This window comes from Phoenix dactylifera, chromosome 6, assembly GCF_051530095.1.
Source record: "Phoenix dactylifera cultivar Ajwa chromosome 6, Ajwa_hap1_PhDact_Kaust_v1.1, whole genome shotgun sequence".
NCBI classification, from domain to species: Eukaryota; Viridiplantae; Streptophyta; class Magnoliopsida; order Arecales; family Arecaceae; genus Phoenix; species Phoenix dactylifera.
In genome coordinates this window covers 33,106,606-33,130,957 of record NC_143195.1, presented here as the reverse complement: position 1 = coordinate 33,130,957, position 24,352 = coordinate 33,106,606, and the positions used below count along the sequence as shown (strand labels likewise).

General features: G+C 37.8%; 1 protein-coding gene across 4 annotated transcripts in view; it reads left to right on the top strand.

Moving 5' to 3' along the window:
- LOC148703230 (AP-2 complex subunit alpha-1-like) overlaps nucleotides 1-23,773 on the top strand; it is a 32,189-nt gene extending 8,416 nt beyond the window's left edge. Inside the window, exons 4-27 of one of the 4 annotated variants that reach the window (XR_015988151.2) lie at nucleotides 846-908; nucleotides 988-1,085; nucleotides 1,181-1,388; nucleotides 5,985-6,056; nucleotides 6,139-6,231; nucleotides 7,064-7,165; nucleotides 7,340-7,437; nucleotides 12,179-12,260; nucleotides 12,507-12,595; nucleotides 15,069-15,174; nucleotides 15,287-15,352; nucleotides 16,612-16,718; nucleotides 16,808-16,912; nucleotides 17,033-17,153; nucleotides 17,265-17,441; nucleotides 17,524-17,763; nucleotides 18,039-18,119; nucleotides 18,303-18,467; nucleotides 18,562-18,648; nucleotides 18,757-18,882; nucleotides 22,208-22,288; nucleotides 22,362-22,587; nucleotides 22,976-23,055; nucleotides 23,131-23,773. Coding sequence is in view for 1 of the 4 variants with exons in the window: in XM_088723769.2 (XP_088579895.2) it covers nucleotides 846-908; nucleotides 988-1,085; nucleotides 1,181-1,388; nucleotides 5,985-6,056; nucleotides 6,139-6,231; nucleotides 7,064-7,165; nucleotides 7,340-7,437; nucleotides 12,179-12,260; nucleotides 12,507-12,595; nucleotides 15,069-15,174; nucleotides 15,287-15,352; nucleotides 16,612-16,718; nucleotides 16,808-16,912; nucleotides 17,033-17,153; nucleotides 17,265-17,441; nucleotides 17,524-17,763; nucleotides 18,039-18,119; nucleotides 18,303-18,467; nucleotides 18,562-18,648; nucleotides 18,757-18,882; nucleotides 22,208-22,288; nucleotides 22,362-22,433; nucleotides 22,976-23,055; nucleotides 23,131-23,290 (2,679 nt within the window). In the remaining 3 variants the exon portion in view is untranslated. Of the gene's footprint in view, nucleotides 1-845; nucleotides 909-987; nucleotides 1,086-1,180; nucleotides 1,389-5,984; nucleotides 6,057-6,138; nucleotides 6,232-7,063; nucleotides 7,166-7,339; nucleotides 7,438-12,178; nucleotides 12,261-12,506; nucleotides 12,596-15,068; nucleotides 15,175-15,286; nucleotides 15,353-16,611; nucleotides 16,719-16,807; nucleotides 16,913-17,032; nucleotides 17,154-17,264; nucleotides 17,442-17,523; nucleotides 17,764-18,038; nucleotides 18,120-18,302; nucleotides 18,468-18,561; nucleotides 18,649-18,756; nucleotides 18,883-22,179; nucleotides 22,289-22,361; nucleotides 22,588-22,759; nucleotides 22,854-22,975; nucleotides 23,056-23,130 lie in introns of those variants that run through there. The other 3 variants (XR_015988153.2, XM_088723769.2, XR_015988152.2) reach the window with 3 other exon arrangements.
- The last annotated feature ends 579 nt before the right edge of the window (nucleotides 23,774-24,352 follow it).

Genomic DNA, 24,352 nt, shown 5'->3' with positions numbered 1-24,352 from the left:
GATGCATCTCAATATGATGCCTCTGTTACATACTAGGTGCGATTGCGAAACAAAGAACATTCAAAATCGTAATTGATGTTTCAAACTTATATTACTTATCAGAGCTTGTATTAATTTTGTGTGGTTTCAAAAGTGATTGAAAAAAAGTGATGCATGGCATCCTTTTAAATTTATTAATAATCAATGAGGTTTTCATTGCCTGGAATTTATTGGTACCATGATGTTGGCATAGGTTTATTTCTTCAGACATAACATGGGCATCGTTTCCTGTATAACTCAATCACCAAATTAAGGAATCTAGTAGTGGAGAACTAAGTTCTTTTTGGATCTAATGAGAGCCATTCTATTTGTTGAGTTCACTTAGAAAGATTCCATGCTTGGAAAGAGTGAAACAGAAGATGAGTTTTGGTAGGGCAAGTTTTAGAACTAGAGGAATGGGTGCATGCATAGCCACAAATATACATTAGTATAGTACCATAGTTCATCTATATGGATCCCACAATATAACACATGAAGCCTGCGGCTTAATTTGGCTCAGGACAGAAATTTAGTAGGTTCAGACAGAGTACAGAAGAAAATTAAGTTAAGCTGGTAACTTTATGAAAATAGTTATTTCATTTTTATCTACTTTGGCCAGAACTTGAAGAACAATTAAAAACAGAAGAAATATTGGAAATTGAGGTGGAATAATACAAAAATAATTATTGATCCCGTTGCTTTGTTATGTCAGGCAGGCAATAAAATATATTACCTTTCGAAGAAAAAATTGGCTGTCTATTTTGTTCTTGCTTGTGTGCTTCTTTTTTTTTTTGACTCTCTCTTTGAATTTCTCTTGTTGTTTTCAGGTAGGAAATATTGGTGGGAAGGAGTTTGCAGAATCACTAGCTCCTGATGTCCAAAAGCTGCTTGTAAGATAATCAGAACTTTTCATTCCTAATTCTTATTATGTGAGGGGTATTAATGAAAAGGAGCTACTATCTTCATCAGATTTCAAGTAGCTGCAGACCGCTAGTCAGAAAAAAGGCTGCACTATGCCTGCTGCGTCTTTATAGGAAGAACCCAGATGTTGTCAATATAGATGGCTGGTAAATTTATACTTATATGTATATAAATTTACATGCATACATGCACAGGTATATGCATGTATAACTGTATGTTTGGTGGCTTTTCTTATTTTCAGGTCTGATCGTATGTCACAGCTTCTTGATGAACGTGATTTGGGAGTATTGACATCTGTCATGAGCCTTTTTGTTGCACTGGTCTCGAATAATACTGAAGCATATTGGAATGGTCTTCCGAAATGCGTGAAAATTTTAGAGCGGTTGGCTAGGAACCAAGATATTCCACAAGAATATACTTACTATGGAATTCCATCTCCTTGGCTTCAGGTCTGTGTATTCTGTTATGTTTATTCTTAATACTAATTGTTGATTAAAATCCAATAGTTTGAATGAGAGAAGAGATGGTTATGAATTTTATATAATGACTACTAGTTTAACTACATGCATTGTTGTCACTTGTTCTATTAATTAATCGCCCATTATAACTCTGTATTGTTAAGTTCATCATCTCTCCAATTCTGATCGCTATTGAGCGAGAAAGTATGTTGACTATAGACCATGAAAGCCATATGACGGGGATGATCTTTTTGATTTGCTAGAGTTCTTAGTGATAAATAAGAGAGAAAGGATAGAAGATAAGGAAGGAGGAATAGGAAGGTCATATGCTACTTTCTCAGAGTGGCACTTCATTATGGGATTGCTGTTGCAAGCATGCCTCTTCTACGTGTTCTCCATGTGTGCCATATAATGTAGCCTCCTTGAGATTTAAAGGACATAATAATTCCGCACCAATTTTGTTTCAATTCTGATTTAATTTGAGTTATATAGAAATCTTTGTGCTTTCGCTTGGTTGTAACCAAGGTCCACTAAACCGGTACTAGGACCCATACCGGTTGGCGAACGGGGCAGTACGGTATTGGTTCGGTACCGTACCGACGCATGGTACCGGCATGCTTAATTTTTTTGAGTTTTTCAAGTTCAATTTATTGGCAATCAATCTTTTTCAATTTTTTTAATGATTTTAAGTCTAATTTGATTTTTTAATGCCTTTTTGATGTCTTTTGATGTCTTTTGATGTCTTTTTGACGTTTTTATGATCTCGGTTTAACCTAAATGATGCATCTTGTTGTTTTAAAATAATACAAAATATAAAATGATTAGTGAGATGTTGCATGCTACAAGAAATAACATGAAATATTCTTAAATCAAGTAGTGAAATAAAAAATATAAAATAATACAATCAATTATATATATTTAAAGTACAACATACATACCGATATCTAAAACTTCATTGAGTGGCGATGCCTTTCGTAGATATTTGGATCATTAGCATAGCCAGGATGCACATCAGCCCATTCTTCTAACTAAGCGACGTTGTAGTCTTGTATGTTCATCCTATAAGGAATGCGTTTTGGGTATAAGCACTCTTGGATCTCTTGCTGAAATTTTGGCTTTGAGAGGTATCTTTTGGCTGATAAAATAGCTGTGAAGGGGTCCATCCGAATAAGCCAACAGCAAAATTCGACCTGTAAGATGCTCCGAGCTGCGTAGGATAGTAGTCACTGGAAGATGACTTAGATGCATTATATCCACATCTGTAACCATATGGCTCATAGGCTGCTTGTGGCTGCGGATAATAGGATTCAATATACGACTCGAAATTTATATGTTTATGGCCCATTATCAGTGATGATCTGCACGACATTCTTCTTTCCTACCTGATCAATCACCTCCTCCATCAATCTGAGGATGTACATGACGTCGTGCACATGATTGAAAGCATCAACCGACTTCTAGAAGAAAGTCTTTGTATCACAATCAAGAAGCTGATAATGCTCCGTCTAGTAGAATTGGTCCATCACACATCACCGTTAGCCCATATGTGGGACACTTGCTCTTGTATGAGGCAATCTATTTCTCTAGCTTTTTATTATTGTCAAAAAGTTCACTGTAGATGTCCTTCGGTCTTGGAAGATGTACATCGGGACCGACAATTTGTATGGAGAAAATGACAGATCTATAGTACATATTGTCTATCACATTCGCTAGAATGTGGCTGAAGCGGAACCAGAATCAATAGCTCGCCACATATCCTTCTCTTATCCTTCTTCAACATTGTGCCAACTCTACTGTTTCAAATTTCTGCTGGAAAAGGTACTTGGATCTAAATCATGGATGACTACTCCTGGTGGAATCTCTCTGGATGGCTTTTTTTTTGCTACTAAAAGCCTCTAGCATATATGCAATATGACCACTGTCTCTGCTAATCTGACTGAGGAGGCTCTTTTGAACACTGGATCTGCCCTGCTGCTCATAAAATCGAAGCCTGACTCATAATATGAGGGCCCAAATCGAGCCCTATGCCTGGCCACCTCAGCTTGCTGCTACTGATTATCCTGGTTTGTCTGCATGGCAATCTAGATCTGTGCCTCCTCGTTATCTAGAGTGAACACCTCTTCTGACTCTCTGGAGTGATAGGAAGGTGGCTCTACCGCTCAGTCGTCCACCTCCGCCTTCTTATTGAAAATCCTCTCCTTCGCTGCTCTGAAATCAGCGAAGTGCTTCTTCATTGGCTGTTGAATCTTTTGTGGATATTTCGGCACATAGATACATCGGGGTAACCACCAGCTAAGTGCTGCTTCAACCTGGTTATCCCTCATTTCTTGAACTCTGTGTTGCATCTGTTGCACTTCAAATGGTGTTGACTTGAGAGCATTTTTTCATGATCCCAATCAATGTCACGCTCTGGCTCCTTTTTCTTTGATAGTTCCATTCCTTCGGCCTTCCTAACACCTTCTTTTAACTAAAGAAGAAAAGGGGGAGGGGGCTCGGTTCCGAAACGGGTCGACTTGGTGCGAGCTAGACGGTTCTTCGCACTGAGTTCAAATGGAACCGACCGGTTCCGAACAGTTTCGGCCGGTTCGCTGTCAGTTCCGGCCTTTTCCGGCCGGTTCTGGTCAGTTCAGAACCCGTTCCAGCCGGTTCGGGGCTGAAACCAAATTTAATAGCCGAACCGACTTGGTTCCCCACCAGGTAGGCTCGGTACGGCCCGATTTGGCCAACCTTGATTGTAACAGCTATCAACTTCAAATTTGAAGACAGATCTGTTGTTAGAAAGAAGATAATAGAAAAAAGTTGACTTGGATCTAATTTCAGATATGAAACAATGCTAACTTTGCCGGACTTTCATACAGTGGAATAGAGATTGAATAATAATAGATGAGAACAGGGGAAAAATAGATATGTATAAGAAGAGTGAGAAGAACAAGTGAAAGAAGAGAGAAGAGGAAAGAGAAGACCTTCGTCCACTTTTATGCCCATGAATCTCATGTACAACTCCAACAAGCCCAGAAACAACGAGCTACAATCCCTTTCATGGAGGCTTGGCTGGTCTAATCATATTAGATTCCTTTGAAAGGAAATGAAGTGATCCTAAACAATGGACAAGACCCCTATTAAAATCCTTGGTTGGCTACTTTTCCTCTGACTTGCATAATGCCAAAGTAATATGGGGAGCACGACTCTTAGTTGAGAAGGTTTCATGCAAGGACTTTGCAGACAACTGTCATCTTGATGCCAACCCTACAGAAATTGGTGCATTCCCAGTTGAGGCTGATTTAGACAAGAAAGGGCCTGCTATGAAACCTATAAGGATAATTAGCAGGTAGGACAAATTTCTATATGGTTGCAAGTTAGGATTATGCAGCCTAAGAGAAACCCTCCAGAATTTCCCTAAGATGAAGAGGGAGAATATAATGACTAAGATTGGTAAAAAGACTTTAAAATAGCCAAACAGAGTCCCATTATTCAATAAATGTACTCCATATCAATTTTAAAGACAATAATGTATTCTATGAGCTGTCATATAATCAAATAAAGTTGTTGTTTTATAGTTATACTTATTCTGCATTATAAAGGCCGTAAATGGCCATTGTGGCATCCATTATCTTATTCCAAAATGACACAGCCAAAGGCTGGACTTAAAACAAATAACATTGGTTTCATCGTAATTGTAAATAATGGTTTGATGGTTTGGGAGAAGATGCCATTACAATGGAACCATGGCATTATAAATACCTCATAGTACATTCATTTGTTGTACATTATACATGTACATGAGCCCATGCCTACACGCATGTTCAAGCGACATTGGATGCTAAATCACCATGAATGATTCTTTTTTAGCTTGTTCTATAAACATCACACATCTTTTAATTTTTGACCCCTTCAGGGTTTGTGTCTTCTTTTAAGCAGCAGTATGTAATACCTAGTTTAATTCTATTTTAGGGTGCAGTCAGGTGCTTATATGTAATTTCAGGTGTTTTTAAAATGGTTTATCTCTGGAATCCATTTATTTCCTAAACCTAGGCTTTCTGATTTGGGTTCCTGCATGCCTCCTAAGTTTAAATCCATCGTAATGCTTAGATGAAATTGTAAGTTTTAAGACATTTTTCGGTAGAAGTGTTATTTTTATGAGTGGAGGATTGGATCTATCCGATTTATGATTGATTCATTTTTGGAGGATAGGATTTATCACATTTGTGATTGAAGCATCTTTTCTACACAAGTGCATAGGACTCCATTTTGTGTCCTATGTCCGTAAACTTATATGTCTATATTAATAAACATAACTATACATATATAGAATTTTTGAGTTTATTCAACTAGAAGATGAATTGATACTAACCGAGTCAATAAAAATTAATACCATTAAGAGGATGGGACACAAAAAAAATTGATTACCATGAGATCTGTTTCAGGTAGCCTACTGCTTTGTGCACTTTGTAAGGCAGCTGCTTGTAGGCCCTGACTTCATTTATCCATGTTGCTTGCTGCAAAGGATTGCAGAGGAAGGTTAAAACTTTTATATAACAAAAATTATCATAATGTATTAGTTGATAACTTGATATTTACTTGATGCAGGTAAAGACAATGAGGGCTCTTCAGTATTTTCCAACTGTTGAAGATCCAAATACCAGAAGAGCTTTATTTGAGGTACAGCTTTTTTTTGGAATGGATGATGTCACAATATGCTCAGTTAGCTTAGAATTTCTAATATACCATTTCATATTTGTAGGTTCTGCAACGTATTTTAATGGGCACCGATGTTGTTAAAAATGTTAACAAGAACAATGCATCACATGCTGTTCTTTTTGAAGCCCTTGCTCTGGTAAGTTTGCAGCTTAAAGTTTGGCGCATGTAAGTGCACAGTAGTACTTAGCGTGGATTGAATGCATGTTTTACACTGCAGTGTCCTATCATGTTACCAGGATGAAATCTAGGTGTTTATAAAACTCCTAAATGTATATTTGGACTGCTACAAAGCATCTGCATTCTTTTAAAATGCCTCCATTTGGTAAAAATTTGATTCTTTAATATTCGACTTTAATGTAAGGCCAAGTCTGAGTCAGTTGGACACTTGGATGGTTGTCTTTCAAGATGTTTTAATAGGAAACAATTGGCAAGTTACATAAAGGTAAAGCTATTTATTTTGCTCTCAAAATTTAATTTTGTAAGTTATTTTATACCTAAGAAATGACTGTATTCTGATTGATTATTTCACTTATATATATATAGTTATAATTTTATGGAAGGTGGTTTTCTGTACAGATATAAGTTTTTGTACTTACATATATGTTTATACAATCACAAAATAATTCTCTGCATGCGTGCATGTGGTGCTTGATGAGAAATGCTTAGCAATTATAGTTGTTTATTCAGCTTAGTCTGTTTATCTAGTTTCCTGCTTGTTAAATTTTGTTACCTTGTACAAAGTCAAACAGGAACAGTTGTTCCTTCTTATATGCTTGTTGACTGTCTTAGCTTCTGCTGTTTTTGTCAAAATTTTGCATTAGATAACATGCATCCTTACCATAGGATCTTGCTTTTTGTAGGGTGGTGTAAATTTTACTTCTTGATGTTATTAATCAATATTTGATATACGCATCAGAATATTAGGTAACAAAAATGATTTAGAATGCTACCTTCCTTATCGAATATAGGTTATGCATCTTGATGCTGAAAAGGAGATGATGTCTCAATGTGTGGCTTTACTTGGGAAATTTATAGCTGTCCGAGAACCAAATATTCGATATCTTGGCCTGGTAAGTGTTCAAAATCAACTGTATGATGTGGATTTTTATTTACATCTGATCTTTGGGCCCTTGTACTAATGGAGGCATATGGATGTTGAAGTTCTTTAAAGATAGCCTGTAGCCTGTTGGTCATATTGGAATATGTCAGCTGCATTCTTACACAAACTCTAATAATTGATGCAGGAGAACATGACCAGGATGTTGTTGGTCACAGATGTGCAGGATATTATTAAAAGACATCAAGCACAGATCATTACTTCTTTGAAAGATCCTGATATCAGGTAGTTTTTGGGCACTTTACAAGAGTACAATATCGTATTTGTTTTCATGAGGAATGTTGGGAGCAATCTGCATGTCTTCATGTTAAATTCTGCATTCTCATAATCTTAGTTACTTTAAATTTTTAAATCACTGCTTCATAATTTTGGCTTGGAAATTTAGTTTGCAGTCCATGAATCTGGTTCTTATGGTCTTTTTCATTCTTATTCATGAACGATCCATTTTCTTGGACTAACAAGTGCAGAGATCTGCCAGAACTTTATTTAATTTAAAAGGGAATTGGCAATTTTGTGTGATTTATCCCTCCAATTTACCTCTTAAAAAAATCATGTAACTAATTATTGAAATATGTCATTGCATTGCATGTTTGACTTGACATATTGTCTTCTCCTGCTGTATCTGTTATTTCTATTGACCATCTTCAAATAGCTATAGTTGTCAATAAAATGAAGTCATTTATGACGAAGTCCTAGTTAGATCTGGCATTTTGTTTAAATTTTACGGATTGTTAACCATAATTATGCTATATTATATTGGTTTATATCAAGGTTCTGAGTACTGTCTTTATCAGGAGTACCGTAACAGACTGGTAGAAAACAAGCACTAGGTATGCCCCTCAAACCAACCCTATGTACTGGATCAGTGTATCACACCGACTCTTGGTATGCTCGTATTGGTCGATGGCTGGTACGGGTACTTCAAACCTTGATTGATATGTCATAAATCCATTGTGATAATACATTATTTATTCAATAAAATAATTTATCATACATGCTATTTGTAGTAACATATAACTATTTCTTCTGATATATAGAAAACATAATTATGGTATAAACATGTTATATATGGATATATTCTTGTCCCTGTGATGTTGACTACCACACATTTAAGCCAATTCTAGGCCATAAGCTTGCACCTTCATTTATATTTAGTTGCAAGGTTTCCACCAAATTCATGGTTAACTGTAATGATCAATTAGGAGACTGAAGGGCACTAGGTTTGATTTGTTTGAACCACCATACATAGCCAATATCATGCCTAGTGGTTGGTCGAATGGAGGATGGCACTTTTGTCTTTCTAAAACTTAATTTCTTACTATTCCTCCTATCCCATTCCATGATAACCAATAAGGCACGTCTACCCAAGATCTGCCATATCGCCCGTACTGTTCGATACAGGGCATACTGTACCGTACCGGAAGAAAACCGATACGAAATACACCTTCAAGTCGGTATATGCCCTGTATCGCCTCGTACCAAGGCGTACCTAGATGAAAAATTAAAAAAAGGATAAGAGAGCTATTTCAGCACAGAGGTGTACCGTACCATACCGAATTGATAAAGTACCAATACGGTATTCGGTACCGAGATTGCGGACCTTGCTTCTACCCAATGTCGGCGGAACCGTTCCGCCCGTTTCGAACCATACCGATGGCTCACCGATACGATTTCGGCTTAGAAATGGGATGCGTTCCTGGAGACGGAGAAGGAGAAGGAAAGAGAGCGAGCGGGGGAGGGAGGGAGAGGACACTGGCGGAGGGCCGACAGAGCGCGGCCGACGCTGGGGAAGAAGGGCAGCTTAAGCGGCGACGATTAAATTGTGGACCGGAGCTCACTACTTTGGCCACTGCTTGGACTTGTGGTGTAGGACCGCTCTTGAACCGCTAGTAGCCGGGGTGGTGCCGGGTGTGACGTACTCACACGTGGGACTCGAGCCAGAGCTCAGAGGAGTAGCTGAGCCGGGCCCACGGGTGGGGAAGGTATGAGTAAAACCGATCGGGGTGCCCAACACACGGCCATTTCTGCCCGCATCGAACATTCTCCTGGCGGGGCGGGGGCCCAGTGGGAGCTGCTACGCGGGGGTGGGCTTGTCCCTTCCTCCCCCCTACCCCTTTTTGGTTTAGCAAAAAAAAAAAAGAAGGGCAGCTTAAGCGGCCGACCCCTGGGAGATGCAGAACAAGAGAGGAAAAGAGAGAGAGAGAGCGGGGAGGGATGCCGACGGAGGCCTGGCGGAGCCCGCGATTCGTAAGTGAAGTCGGCATATCGATTGTCGACTTCACTTACAAATCAGCAAATTTTTTAAGCGGTCGACCCATGTTTCGAATGAAATAGGGGTTGGCCGCTTAAGCGGCCTTCTTTTCCGGTGCCGGCGCCGGCGCCGGCGAAACATGGGTCGGCAGCTTAAGCGGGCCTCTTTTCCGGTGCCGGCCCCTTGCCGGGCTCCGGCGGCCCTCCTCTGGTGTCCTCTCCATCCCTTCTCCGCTCTCTTTTCCTTTCCTCCGTCTGTTTGCCATGTCGATAAGGGCTCGGCCCGGCACAACGCATGCCCATACCAAGCCGTCCCACCGAAAAATCGGTACGGGGTCCGGTATCGGTTCCTCCGACCTTGCTTCTACTTATAAGTAACAATTTTAAAATAGAGCAAGGGAGAGATGTTGCAACAATGATGAGGAAAGGACCGGATGATGACGAAGTTCTTCATCCTTGTGAGATAGAGGGAGGGACTCGCTTGTGTCGGAGAGGACCGGATTTGAAGGAGGAGGGCTTCGATGGATCTAGTGAGGGAGTGATGCCGCGACAATGATGAGGAAAGGATATGATCTGGGATCAGTCAATGATGAGAGCTTTCATCCCCGAGAGAGCGGCCATGGAGTTGCGAGGTAGGTTGATGGCGAGCAAGACAAGGCCGAGGATAGAGGCGATGCGGAGAGAGTTGGAGAGCCCTCAAAGGTTCTCAAAGAAGTGATCCCTCTCTCAGCACAAAAATTGAGGCAAATCCCTTGGGTTTATGAGCTGAATCAGGATTTTATAAGGATTTATAAGCCGAGCCGGGGCCGTTTATTAGGATTTATAAGCCGAGCTGACCTGGACGGCCGAACCGTCCTAGGTCGGCATTGGTTTGGTTTGGTATGGGTTGAACTGCTGGGTCGGTTCGGCGTACCTTTTGGATTAAGAGTATAATAGCTGAGATGGATTAAGAGTACATTTTAATTGCCTGCCCAGTGTCCATCCCTATGAAATGTGGATATTTACACTACTTATTAGGATTTCTGGCCTTAAATACCATGTTAACACTGCGATGCTCTATTCTATTTGTATTTGGTTGGTCTTAGGAACTGTGATATCAAGTGCTTTAAATGGTGAGGCCTTCTGTTGTTAGATCATGGCCATGAGGAGAGGCAGAAGAGGGAAAAAAAGAAGTGGATGATTGTTGAGAATATACAACATTTTATTTCTTTTCAAGTCCACTTTTCCATAGGATGGGCATGATCCTAGAATTCTGTAGCTGTTCCTTCAAACATGAGATACATTAGCCTTTTTTCCCCTGACAATACAGTGGGAGAACTGTCTAATATAATTATCTAGGCCAAATATGTGGGAAGTTACTCCACAAAGATTCAAAGCCAAAACATTCTGCCATGTGAAGGAGGGGTGCAACAGCTGGGCTATTACCCAGTTTGATTGAAAGAAATATAGAACTGCAGCTTTCTCAGTTCAGAACAAGTGCACATTAATTTTTGTTGAAGGATGTAGGAAAAGGATGGGAAGATCTGAGGTAACATGTATGGTAGTTGTTAGAAAGGATATAAAAAGCTTGACATAGACTGCTTGGTGAATAAGCCTTCATAAAACCCAGTTGAATAGTTGGGGCAGCACTTGTTGGTTATGGCTTTCTTGACTGAGAAAACATTAAAAGCTACATGGCTAGATTGAGAAATGTACAAGTAAACAGGTACAAACAAATAAGGCCCGAACCAAAAATAGATATACCATGTTAATGAAATTCTAATGCAGTTTGAATTTGTTAGTGCTTTCACCTGTATTTAGCTGGACTGCAACTTAATGATTTGGTTGTTTCTCTTCTTCTGAACTCTGGTCGATGCAGTTTCAAAGCATTTGTAAACTTTTTTGAAAGAATTTCTGGCTTTAATGATTTTTGAATGAATTTCTGACTTTAAAGGCTAAAACCTCCATGTCCCTCTGGCTTTGCTTTGTGGACAATGTAAATCTGACTGCCTAGTAAATTTAAATCTCACTGCCTAGTGGCAGGTAAAATGAAGTCAAATTCTCAAATGGAATATTAAGTTAGTGCTTCCAAATATTGATTTTTCCTAGTCATCCATTTCTTTCCATATTGTTTCTCATTGATTTCATTGCTTTGAACATGCTAAAATTTTTCTAAGAAAAGCTTCCATTTTCTTTTTTTGAGGAAAAAAGAAAAAGCTTCCATTTTCAATAAAAATATTCAATATTTCAAACCATGGCTCTCATTTTCTTCCTTCATATGGATAAATTACTGTCCGCTTCTGTCAGTTTTGGTGTTCCTTATGTTTCACGGTGTTCCTTATGTTTCACAGTGTTCCCTCAATATTTTCCTGGTATGTTAATTATGATGTATGTAAACCCTTTGTATATAGATGTAAAAACCAACAATTAAAAATTTTAGGCCATAATTTGTTTTTAGCTGTTGGAAAATAAAATCTATCATGATTTCTTATTTATGTATTTGGATATTACCTTCTTGAGCACATATTCTGGCCAGTATGCTCTAAATGTTAGACTAAATTTTTCTTTTTTCAGAAACATGTTTTGCTTAAGCATGTTTATTAGTTCAGCTGTAATTTTACTTGCAGGGTGTGCTATTGTATAACTTTTTATTGAATGCCTTTTCTCCTGCATAAATGCAATTCCTTCCTTATCTTGATAGGGAATCTTGTTCCTCATATTACTGTTATATTTGCAGTATTAGAAGACGTGCTCTTGACTTGCTCTATGGAATGTGTGATGTGACAAATGCCAAGGATATAGTTGAGGAGTTATTGCAGGTACAATTGAATCATATGATATACAAAGAGCTTTTTCTAAATGAGTGCTTACGTATAGCTACTGATTAATGTATTCTGTATATTTACAGTTGCCACCTGAATTATGAAAGATTCTCACTCTCTTCTTTCTTCCTCGATATCTTAGCATAGCAGATTTGGCAAATAGCAATTAGTTAATATATCTTGTATATTACAGTTGACACCTGAATTATGAAAGCCATCTTACTCGCTTTCTTTCTTCCTCAGTATCTTAGCACAGCAGATTTTGCAATGCGTGAAGAACTGGCACTAAAAGCTGCCATTCTAGCAGAGAAATTTGCTCCAGATCTTTCATGGTAAGACTACCAACTTCCACATGGGTTATATATATGAAACTATTTCATATTTTATATCTTATTAAGTGTTTGTCTTAATATTTCTTTCTTTTTTTATTTTTTCCTTTTGTTCTAAGGGTTTGATGGAATGCTTTAATATTTTGATTCCATTGCTTTGGTCAGAGAACAATTAGCTAGCAATGTGAAGGAAATTATAATTTTCTCATTGAAAATAACACATGGAAACTTTTTTTTTTCCCACCGTAAAGGAATAGCTCTAGAGGTTGAAGGTGAATCTGCCGATAGCTATTAGCTGATTGGCACTCCTCTCGTAAAAGCTTGCCCTTGGATGAGACCCAGGGTTCAAACCTTGGTGGTGTCACATTACCACCATGTTGCTCGAAAAAATAGTTGAAGGTGAGTCTCTGCTGTGAAGCATAATCTTCATGATGCCATGAAGAGGCTGGCAGCCATAGATGTGCCTATCTAGGATATGACTATTTAATACCACTTATCTGAAGACTAACTTTATAATTATTTGAGTTATAATATCTATTATCTCAAATCTGAAATGGCAATTATACCAAAATATGTTAAGAATACTTTCTTTATGTTGGAATACAAGAGTTTTATTTGGAGTAACATCATCTTCTGTCATTCAGTACTGACAAACCACCTAAAACCTAAGTTGATTTACACATTTGGTCATTTTATGATAAGTTTATAACCAGCATGTATATTGTATACTCTTTGGTAAGATATGACATTCTTGCCCTATATTCCTTGGAAGCATGGTTCTCAATTTGACAGGCCAAGCCCATGTTTTTTTCGTTTACATCAACGTTTTTCAGTCTTAGCACCAGACCCTGTCCTGGTAGCTTACAAGTACGGGTCGTGTTGGTACAATACGCCTCAAATTGATGCATGGTATGCTGCTAGAGGTGAGATAGCCAGATAGTAGCTATGCCTATGTGCTGACACCAAGGTTTGCTGTACTGAGCTATACTTCTCAGTACTGGGTATATTGTACCGTATTGGTGAGGTATTGATATGTCGGGGAGGCATGATACAACACTGTATTATGGCATGGTATAGATTATATCACCCAGAATATCGTAACATGTGTTGGTACGCGGCGTACTGTGCCAACTCGTACCACACTAGTAAGCTACTGGTACGTACCAGTACAATAGATTTTGGCTGTTACTGTATCTTATGGAGTCCCTATACTATAGAGGTGGTACCTTATGGAGTCCCATACTATACTGGTATCTTATGAAATCTTCTACAATATTGATACTTTTAGAGGGTGAGCCTTGGCACAATGGTAAGGTTGCTTTATTTTGACGTAGAGGTCACGGTTTCGAAATACAAAAACACCTCACCTCACGTAGGGGTAAGGCTATGTTTGTTTGACCTTCCCTAAACTGCACAATGGTAGAGCCTCGTATATTGGACTGCCCTTTTTTCTACTGGGTTGATATGATAAGCCTATCAGGCGGTACGGGTTGGCATACAAACCTTGGTTTATATTACATTTAGGTCACTAAATAAGTATTTAAGAATTGTCCAAGAATTTTTTGGGTGGTTATTCTGCCTCCATTGCTTGAGAATGTTGGAGTAATTGTTTGTGTGATTAAGGCTTCTCATGCTTCCTTAAGAATACTTGTGATGTTATTGAGGGATATTCTATGAAAGTAATGGCTTTTGCGGTCTCCTTCAGGAACCTTTAACTACTGACTTAATTGTCAACTGAGATCAGAGACAATGCACATTATGGGGAAGTCTCATGTAAGATGGTGGGATATTGATGTTTTATGGTTCTCTCTACCTTGATCAATTTGTCTTCCCTTGTTTTGAGAAGTCATCTTAGTACTTCTGCGTTGCTTTTTGTGTCCAGACATTTGTACCCTTCTAACCTATAGCATGCATCATCTAGTGCAAGAGCAGTAACTCTCAGCTCCAGACATTGTGGACTGTTAGCAGCATTGACACTTTCAGAAAGTACACTTCTGGGAGAAGAAGCATTTGAACCTTAGACAGAGTTATTCCGTGAAAAATGGAAGTCCAAGTTAAATGGGTTTAGTACAACTCAGTTTTGAGTATGGATGGAAGACAGGATTTCATATATAAGATGGAAATGATCAAAGATGTCTTAGAAGTACTATAATAGGGTGGTTGTAAAGTATCTATGGAGCAGGTTTTTGAGCCTATGAAAAGGATTGGTAAACCAGTGATAGTTATGCGGACATGAAACTTGCAAAACAGATGAGATGTCCCTTTGTTTCAGTTTCATATAAAGTCCTCTATGGTTAATTAGCAGGTTCTTGCTAATTATTGTGTTTTGATACAAATATATGTTGAGATGGTTAGGGATTAAGTGACTTATATGGTATCTCAGTTGTGATAATTTCTTCCATAATGCCTATTTACCCTTCCAAGTTTTTCTTGTCTTGGTCGGATCTCTAATTGCTAATCCTTCTTTGTTCTATAGGTACGTTGATGTCATTCTTCAGTTGATCGACAAAGCAGGAGATTTTGTTAGTGATGATATATGGTATCGTGTGGTTCAATTTGTTACCAACAATGAAGATTTACAGGTCCCTAATCAATTTGTGATCAACATTAATTCTTTTCTTAGTTAATATGACATTCTAAACTCTCATTACACATTTTTGCTTTTTTACATGCCTGGCTCTTGTATCCTATCAGCCATATGCAGCAAATAAGGCGAGAGAGTATCTTGACAAACCTGCTTTGCATGAGACAATGGTCAAGGTGTTTATCTTGTCCCAGTCTTTTTTTTTTCTTTCTCTGTCAAAGATTTTCAGCATAAATTGACTATGTAAATTATCCAATAATGCTTAGCATGCAAAACAGGCGTTGTCTTGGAGCACACCTGATTAGTGCTTCACATGAAAGTAACGGTTCATGTGAAAGGATTTCAAACTAAATATTAGAAAGAAACTTTAAAATAGTCAGACTTTTCAACTAAACTAACCAAAATTAAATTAACAACTTCAGGTTCACTCTGATGCAAGTTGAAGAAGTCTTTATATACTAAACACCTGTTCTGTTAATCTAATAAAGAAAACTAAGGATGGTTAAGAAGTCCTTCTGGTAAGGACTTCAGTTTGCAGTTGGTCTGAAATGTGTTTCTGACATCAGAAATAAATTCTGGTCTTCTTCCAACTATATATGGAATATTTTTTAAAAATTATTTTGTGATATTTTGGGTTTGCAACTGCTAAAGCCATTAAGGGTTCTGTTTGAAGTGGTTTTGGATTTTTCATATTAAAACCGTTGTGAAGGTCTAGAATTTATTATTTGAGCTGATTATTGCATATAATACTGGATAAGAAGTATTTCTTCCTACCTCATTTGTCTTTCTGCCTAAGTACCCCTTTCCTTCTTTTCTCTCCCTTCACCTTCTTGTTTAGTTTTTTGTTAGTTTGATACTGTATTATGCCTATTATGCTTATCCATCCTATGCATGTCTGCCTATGCATGGGCCATCATGACGACAAACTCTTTGTTCAAGAAAATGATATCACAAGCCTATACTGCAATACTTAGGATTGTAGTTAGGTTGTGTCGACATATAATTGAACCAATCACAGTCATAAATTTCAGTCTTTGACGAGAAATTAAATTCTTGTGAAGATATTGGTAGGCTTATTTGCTAAGTCCAAAATGAGAGACATTATATAGAACCTAACCCACCCACATACCGTGCACAATTTTTCCTATTCGGGCTAGGTCTGGGCTTGAAAGCTTTGTTCATTTTTCACTTTGCTTTGGTCCAAGGTTGAAAACTTGTATTTCAAAATACATACCTTTCCCAACCTTGGGGCTAAGTTTTTGGTTTTTTATGTTTTAGACTTGTTTCATCTGTGACATCACAAAATATTTCTAGGTCAGAGAAGTACTATTTATTTGCACTGAAGTTGCATTCTGTTACGAAGCTGTCAATCATGTTCTGTTACCAAGTATCGTAGTTCTATAAAAAATCTTATTTATTGCAACTCATGCAACAGGTCAGTGCTTATATTCTTGGGGAGTACAGCCACCTTTTGGCCAGAAGACCTGGCTGTAGCCCTAAGGAAATATTTACCATTATAAATGAGAAGCTTCCTACAGTATCGTAAGATGACTACATTTTGCCTTTTCATCATTTCCTATTTATAAAATTGTTGTATTCTTTGACTAGATTAAGAATGTCATGTATTTCAGGATGCCCACAGTTGCCATTCTTCTTTCAACATATGCTAAAATATTGATGCACACTCAACCTACTGATCCAGAATTGCAGGAACAAATCTGGGTGATCTTCAAAAAGTAAGTCTTACCATTATCTCATCTTTTCTTTGTTTTCTATGAGTGTTCCTTTAGCTTCTCATTATTAATTGTGCCGTAAGCATAACTCTGAAAGTTTACCCTCATGTGCATTTTGGTCAGATACGAGAGTTATATTGATGTTGAGATACAGCAAAGAGCAGTTGAATATTTTGCACTGTGTAGGAAAGGTGCAGCTTTAATGGATGTTTTGGCCGAAATGCCTAAATTTCCCGAACGACAGGTACAGTAATTTCCCAAACAAGAGCTTGGTACAAATTGACAAGGCTGATGGAAGGAATAGGCTTGAGGCATCATCATTTAAACTAATTCTCTTTACCATTGTCAAAACCAGTCTGCTTTGCTAAAAAAGGCTGAAGATGCTGAAGTTGATACAGCAGAGCAAAGTGCCATAAAGCTTCGGAGTCAACAGCAGACATCAACTGCGCTGGTTGTAACGGATCAACAGCCCGTCAATGGATCTCTCCCGGTCAACCAGCTAGGCCTTGTTAGAATGCCAAGTCAGAATATGGTTAGAGTTGCACTTCTCTGTTCATGGTCTTGCAAATAGTCATTTCGTAACAAGTCCCATTAAAAGTTGGGGATATATGCAGGAAGCTAGTTCCCATGATCAAGGACTGGCCAAAGAAAATGGAACTGTCAGCAAAGTAGATCCAGCATCTGCCCAATCAGCAGATCTCCTTGGAGATCTTTTAGGTCCTCTTGCAATAGAGGGCCCTCCATCTGCTGCAGTTTCAGCTGAGCAAAATATGATCTCAGGTTTGGAAGCTACTCCTGATGCTGCAGGTGCATTAGCATTAGCAGCAGTTGGTGATCAATCAAACTCAGTTCAGGTATCAAATAATTTTTCCATGCCTTCAAATTTCCAAGCTTTTCAGATATTTGATACCTCCATGATCTTGTTTTTAGCATGTAACATGCAGATTATTTTGCATTCAATTTTTTAATGGAACCATGCCTTACTCTTGAAAACAAGCACCTTTTTTTCTATAAAGAATGCAGTTCTCCTCTTTTCCTAGATTCATACACCCCCCCTTGTTTTCTTTCTTTTGTTTTTCTTTCCTCCGGTTGTTTGTGCTGTTCAAGTAATTCTTTGCCCGTCCTGCAGCCAATTGTTAGTATTGCAGAAAGGTTTCATGCACTGTGCCTGAAAGACAGTGGTGTGCTATATGAGGATCCGTACATTCAGGTTTGCTATCAAAAACTTACATGGATATAATTGGCATGTAAAAGGCTAGGCCTATGCTGCTTATTTTTTCTTATTGGTATGCTTAGTAGATAACTATGCTATGTTGCAATTCAGATTCTTCCACATGCTTTCTTTTTTCTCCTAAATGTTTGGTTTTTTTGTTTTACTGTCCTTTTTGTCTAGATTGGCATAAAAGCAGAATGGCGAGCCCATCATGGGCGTCTCGTTCTTTTCTTGGGAAACAAGAATACTTCACCTCTCATGTCTGTGCGAGCTCTGATATTGCCTCCAATCCATTTAAAGATTGAACTGTCGTTAGTACCTGAGACTATTCCCCCAAGAGCACAGGTCAGGAACACTACAATATATTGCCTTCTGTGAGTGATTTTTTGTTTTTGTGTGTGTGTGTTGTCCATCAAAATTTCCTTCTTACATGTTCTAGGTGCAATGCCCGCTTGAGGTTATGAATCTTCGAGCAAGCAGGGATGTTGCTGTTCTTGATTTCTCCTATAAATTTGGAACCGCAATGGTCCGCCCTACTTCTGACTTTCATTTTATCCACTTCTTGTCTATAATTCTAATCTGATGACTCCTTTTCCCCTGATTTATGATAAAATATTTTATTCCCTTTATTCAGGTTAGTGTAAAGTTACGGCTTCCAGCTGCCTTAAACAAATTTTTGCAACCTATATCACTTCCTGCTGAAGAGTTTTTCCCCCAGTGGAAATCATTGTCTGGACCACCTTTGAAGCTTCAAGAAGTGGTAAGCTTGCACTTTCCTTTCTGAAGGCAAAGGATGAAGAAGGATTTGTAAGGTTGACACCAATAGATAACAAGTGCTTTTAGGTTGTCATTTTGATATTCTAAGCAAAGGTAGATGATAGCACCGAAACTTTTACTAATTGGTAGGATTAAAATGGCAATATAGTAGGGTACACTGAAACATTCTATCTTCATCCAGTGGATCCAAAATTTAAGTCATATGGGGGGCGTCTGGTATGGGATGATCGTCTGAGGATCAAGGGTGATGTGGGTGGAGGTGGTGAGATTACCGCGTTAGGTTGCACCACGGTGATCCTACATGCTGGTGATCCTAAATCACCTCCACTTTTCAAATCACCGCCCAACCCGGTGATGGAATACCCGTTCTTGAGGTCGGAAATCCAAGATCACCCCAAGGCAGTGATCCTTGGATTGAAAGTTAAAGACAAAAATACCCCTCAATTTAGCAGAAAAATTGATATATCAATATACTATCAATATATTATGTCAATGTTATATATATATATAATATTATGTTGATATTATATATTATATTAATGATATATATTATATTATAATATATTACTAATCATATTATTATCATATTATTATTGAAGGATAATTTTAAATTATAGTAGAAATATATTATTATATTTTATATTTATATAAAAATATTTAATATATTACTACTATTTACCTTATTTTTTAATCAAAATAATTATTAATATTAAAAAAATCTATTATAAGTATAAATAAAAATATTAATTCTATAATGAAAAATAACATATTTTTATAAGATTAATAATTTATAGGAGTAATAAATATATTTTTATAGAATATATTAATAATTAATATATTGTTAATATATTAATATTTTATTATAATATATTTTATATGATTAATAAATATATGATAAGGGCTACTAAAAGTAGAATATATGACAAAATTATGGAGCTATTATAGGAATTAGCATATTGACTTACATTTTTGATTCATGAGAATTAAAAACACAAAAAATTCATCTAAGATATATCAGGGGTATTTGTGGTATTATGTGGTCGGTGATCTTGGATCTCCGTACCATACCAAACAAGTTACTCATGGATACTTGGAGATTTTTAATCACCGGATTATGGCCTATCAAACACGTTGATCTTAGATCACTGGGGATCAAATCACCCCAGCATTCGGATCATCGAGGATCTTAGACCACCGTGGTGATCCTGTTGGGGTTACCAAACGCCCCCATGAGATACATACCCACTTAAGGGGATGGGTAAAGGATAGAGTTAATAGAGAACAAAGATGGGTGAATTAATACGTAGCATGACCAGAAATTGGAAACAACTTGAGCAGTAACAAGTTTCCCATCCTAAACCGCATAAGATTTTAACAACCTATTTGACCTAAAAGTTCGCTGTTTCTAAAAACCTTAGGTTACACAGTGGCCAAACAAATCAGCTAAGATTGTACTTGATAAATTCTCATTTTAAGAATCTTCTTTCTTCATTTTTTTTTTATAGAACCCTTGCATATACATGTGTTTCATTTTGGAAGTAGATTTGCGAGTGATCTGATATATTTAGCCAGAGTTTTGGTTAGTGAAAGCAGCCAATTAAAACATTACATGCTTGATTTCTTCACCATGCAAAGAGCCGATGTGTTGGTTGCCATCCAACCCATGTTCTTTTGGTTGTCATGTTTTGGAAGTCATTTGTAGATACTAATTCATGCAAGGGTTGGTGCTTCAATAGGATTGATGGCAGCATGAATGTTCCATGAAACAATACCACTGAAGGCCCATTATGTTGGCATTGAGAAAGAAACAACTATCATGTTCCATCCAATGCTTTTTTATTTGTTCATTGCTTCTGAGACAGTGATACCAAATAAAGCTATTGTTAGCAGTTTGCACATAATCTATAGTGGCAGTTGATTTTAATAGAAATTTGAGGGGGATGTCAGTGAACTGATAGCAATACCATTTGCCGACCATGTTATCTCTGTCAACACTTTTAGCCTGCAAAATAGCCACAAATTTGGGAGGAGATGATAGGTTTATGGAACGGCTTTGCAGTTTGGTGTTTGCTATATTATTTTGTTTGTAGGGTGTTGAAATGACTTTCAAAAGACTGAAGTTATCATTAGTAGTCTTTTGCTCAGTATCTGGATTCTTCTGCCTGGGGTGCCATACCATATTCAGAATCTTTCTTCGGGCACTTGTTTCCTAGGTGCTACCGCCATTTCTTGTAAAGCTCCTCTTCTCTGTTCACTGACCTAGATCTGATTCTGAACTGATTCCTGATTCAGGTAACCAAGTTTTTCAGAGCCATTTCATTAATTTGCTAGTTCATCTCATTACTCAGAAATCTGACAAACCCTCCCCCAATTTATAAAATGGACCACCATGCAACTTTTCATGTCAGATTTTGAAGGGTTCCAACTTTATCTTTCATGGCTAGAAGATTAGAAGAATAAAGAGGTCATACAGTGGTAGGCCAGAAAAACCATGCCAAAAAGTTAAAGAGAACACGAAAAGCCAAAAATCACTTCAAATTCTGCAATTTTATATTTACTCTATTCACTGGTTGATTAGCAATTCATGTGGAAAGGTGGTGCAAATCATTAATCTGTTAGACTGTTATAACTGCTTTTTCACAAACCTTGCCAATATTCCTTTTTTCCTTCTTTTATTTTTTTTACTGTCTAATCATCTGCAGAATTAGATGATTGGGGACCTTGAATTGCCATGATTTTGAGTAGTGCCAATTAAGGAGGTATTTAGTCAAATGATTGCTCCGATTTTCAGAAAAATGATTAGCAGAAAAAATAAAACTAACATATAATATTTCCAGTTAATTGACATCGAAAAATGCATGATGGATTTTGTCAGATATTAATGTCATTAGGAGGTTGGATGCAACCATAGTGATAACTCGTGCAGTTTCTTACTTTACTCTGATTCAAGATTTGGGTATGATTCATCTCTATTCTCTCTTAGCATTTCTGTGATTATTGGTTTAATAAAATGCTCCTCTTGTACTCAATCAAACTATCTTTTGCTAGTATTAAACTGCTTGTGCCCTTTGTGTGTCATGAAATGTCACTTAATGCTTCTTGAGGTGAATAATTAGTGCCACACCCCTAATTCTAAGCCCAAGGGCCTAAAGGACCGAGACAGGCATCAGCCTGTATAATATGTAATACCACATTTTGCATATGGTTACCTTCTTGTTTTTTTTCCTTTGTGCTAGCAATAAATTAGATGCATATTGATGTTTTCATGAACTATTTTTAGGATGAACCTCATGTGATCATTTGAGCAGGTTAGAGGTGTAAAACCGATGTCTCTTCCTGAAATGGCGAACTTGTTTGCTAGCCTTCACTTGGGAGTTACTCCAGGACTTGTAAGTTGTCATTCTTTTGAACTTCAACTGCCTTTGTTACTTCAAATATTTAAACGCTGATGTTCTTTACCAGGATACAAATCCAAACAATCTGGTTGCTTGCACTACCTTCTATTCAGAAAGCACTCGAGCCATGCTTTGCCTGGTAAGAAAATGAAGATCTCTGTTTCCGTCTGTAGGTAACAGCAATCCGTGCTGCCCTATATCACTAAAAGCTTCTTTGGATGACACTTGGTATCTGGGTTGTTGAGGGCATCCCCTTCTGCCAGGGGAAGCTTGGGGACCGGTACTTATTCTAGGTGCATCTCTTGCTTTGGGATATTTAGGTTAGAGGCTACATGCAGTCACTACTGCTTTCCAGTTTTATTAAATTAGCTGTTGCAATGCATGTATATAAGGACTTTAGATTTTGCTTTAGGTTTTCCATTGCAATTTGTTTATCCCTGTTGCTTTATGCTGTTTGTTATGTAGTGTCAAATTAAGGACATATTTCTTGTCAAGAGGAGTCATGGATTTTTTCTTAGCAACATTCTGTTCCTGATTTCTTAGCCTGCTATGCCTAATGGTGGGATAAGTCCAGTTTACATTTGAATGGATTGTTGACTTTCTAGTAAATTCTTCTATCTTACAAATTGGACTTCTATTATTTTATTATCTAATAGATTTTCTTTAAATTATTTTTTCCAGATTAGAGTTGAAACAGATCCATCAGACAGAACCCAGCTCCGGATAACGGTTGCATCAGGAGATCCAACACTGACATTCGAGTATGTCTATCTCTTTGCTCTCCTTTTATTTGGTTTGTCCTACTTGAAGACTTTTATAAGCATTTGTCATAATAGGTTGAAGGAGTTCGTCAAGGAATATTTGGTCAACGTCCCCACATCAACCCCTGCCACTGCCGCTGCCCCTGCCCCTGCCCCAGCTCCATTACAGCCGCAATCACCAATCACACCTGCAGGATATGCTGATCCTGGTGCCATGCTTGCTGGTCTTCTTTGACGTATCTTGCAGTAGTATTTGGATTTTCTCGTCGATTTTCCAGAAAATGCCCTTAGGCCCAGCAAAAGTCTTATTTTAGCGGAGAGGTTGCTTGGGAAAGGACTGTAAGTGCAAGGGCTGGCGGGACAAAGGTAAGCTCATTATGCTCACCATAGTTTCTAGTTGGATTTTCTCCAGGGAAGTGCTAAATTCTTTTGGGGTTGCTGCTGTTTCAGACCCCTTATTGAGGTATTATCATAGTGTGCAATTTTCTCCTTTTCTTTTATGTAATCCTTTTTCGTAAGGTTGTTGAATATCTGTAATTTGTTTAGAAATGTATTAGATTTACTGGTTGCAGGAAGGTCATTGTAAAAGTTATTTCTTTGATGTCAATTCCATATCCATATGTATTTCAATAACGGTAGAGCAAACTGGAACATTGTTCTTGGTCTTCTTGTGGAGATGTGTAACATCTGCAATTTCATAACCAAGATATTTGCATCAGTTACCTGTAACTATTGATATGCATTTTTGCATCGCATGGAGTTGTCTATAGTGATTTAAGATGTTGCAAAACAATATAACTGGTATTGAGGCTTATTGATTCCAATTTCACACTGCAGTGTTCAACTGTTGGCCATGAGATGTCATAGGGTTCTCCCTTATTGTCTGTGTTGTAAGGTGTTGGGGCTAGGAGGTCCTTACTGGTTGTTTTCATCAAGTCCCTGTAGTCCTTACTGAATGCTGCAGCTTGTCAGTTGAGGTGTGTGACGGATCCCGATGGCTCTCCCTACTGTTATTCATCCACCCCGTATTGTGTATCTTCATTGGATACACTGATTATCATTTTCCATTTGAGCAAAAAGATTTTAGGTACAACAATTGCCATTAATTTTCTTCAAGAACTTGCTGCTAAGCTTACAGAAATTGTGGAGAAACACAACATGCGAGCCTGTTCATGAATTTGCACCGGGCTGCTGACTTGCCTTATAATGATGCAACAGAAATGGGACATGGCAATATGGTGTAAGTTATGAGATCTGTCATCTTTTTCTCCGGAGGGATGATTAATTTTCAATTTTT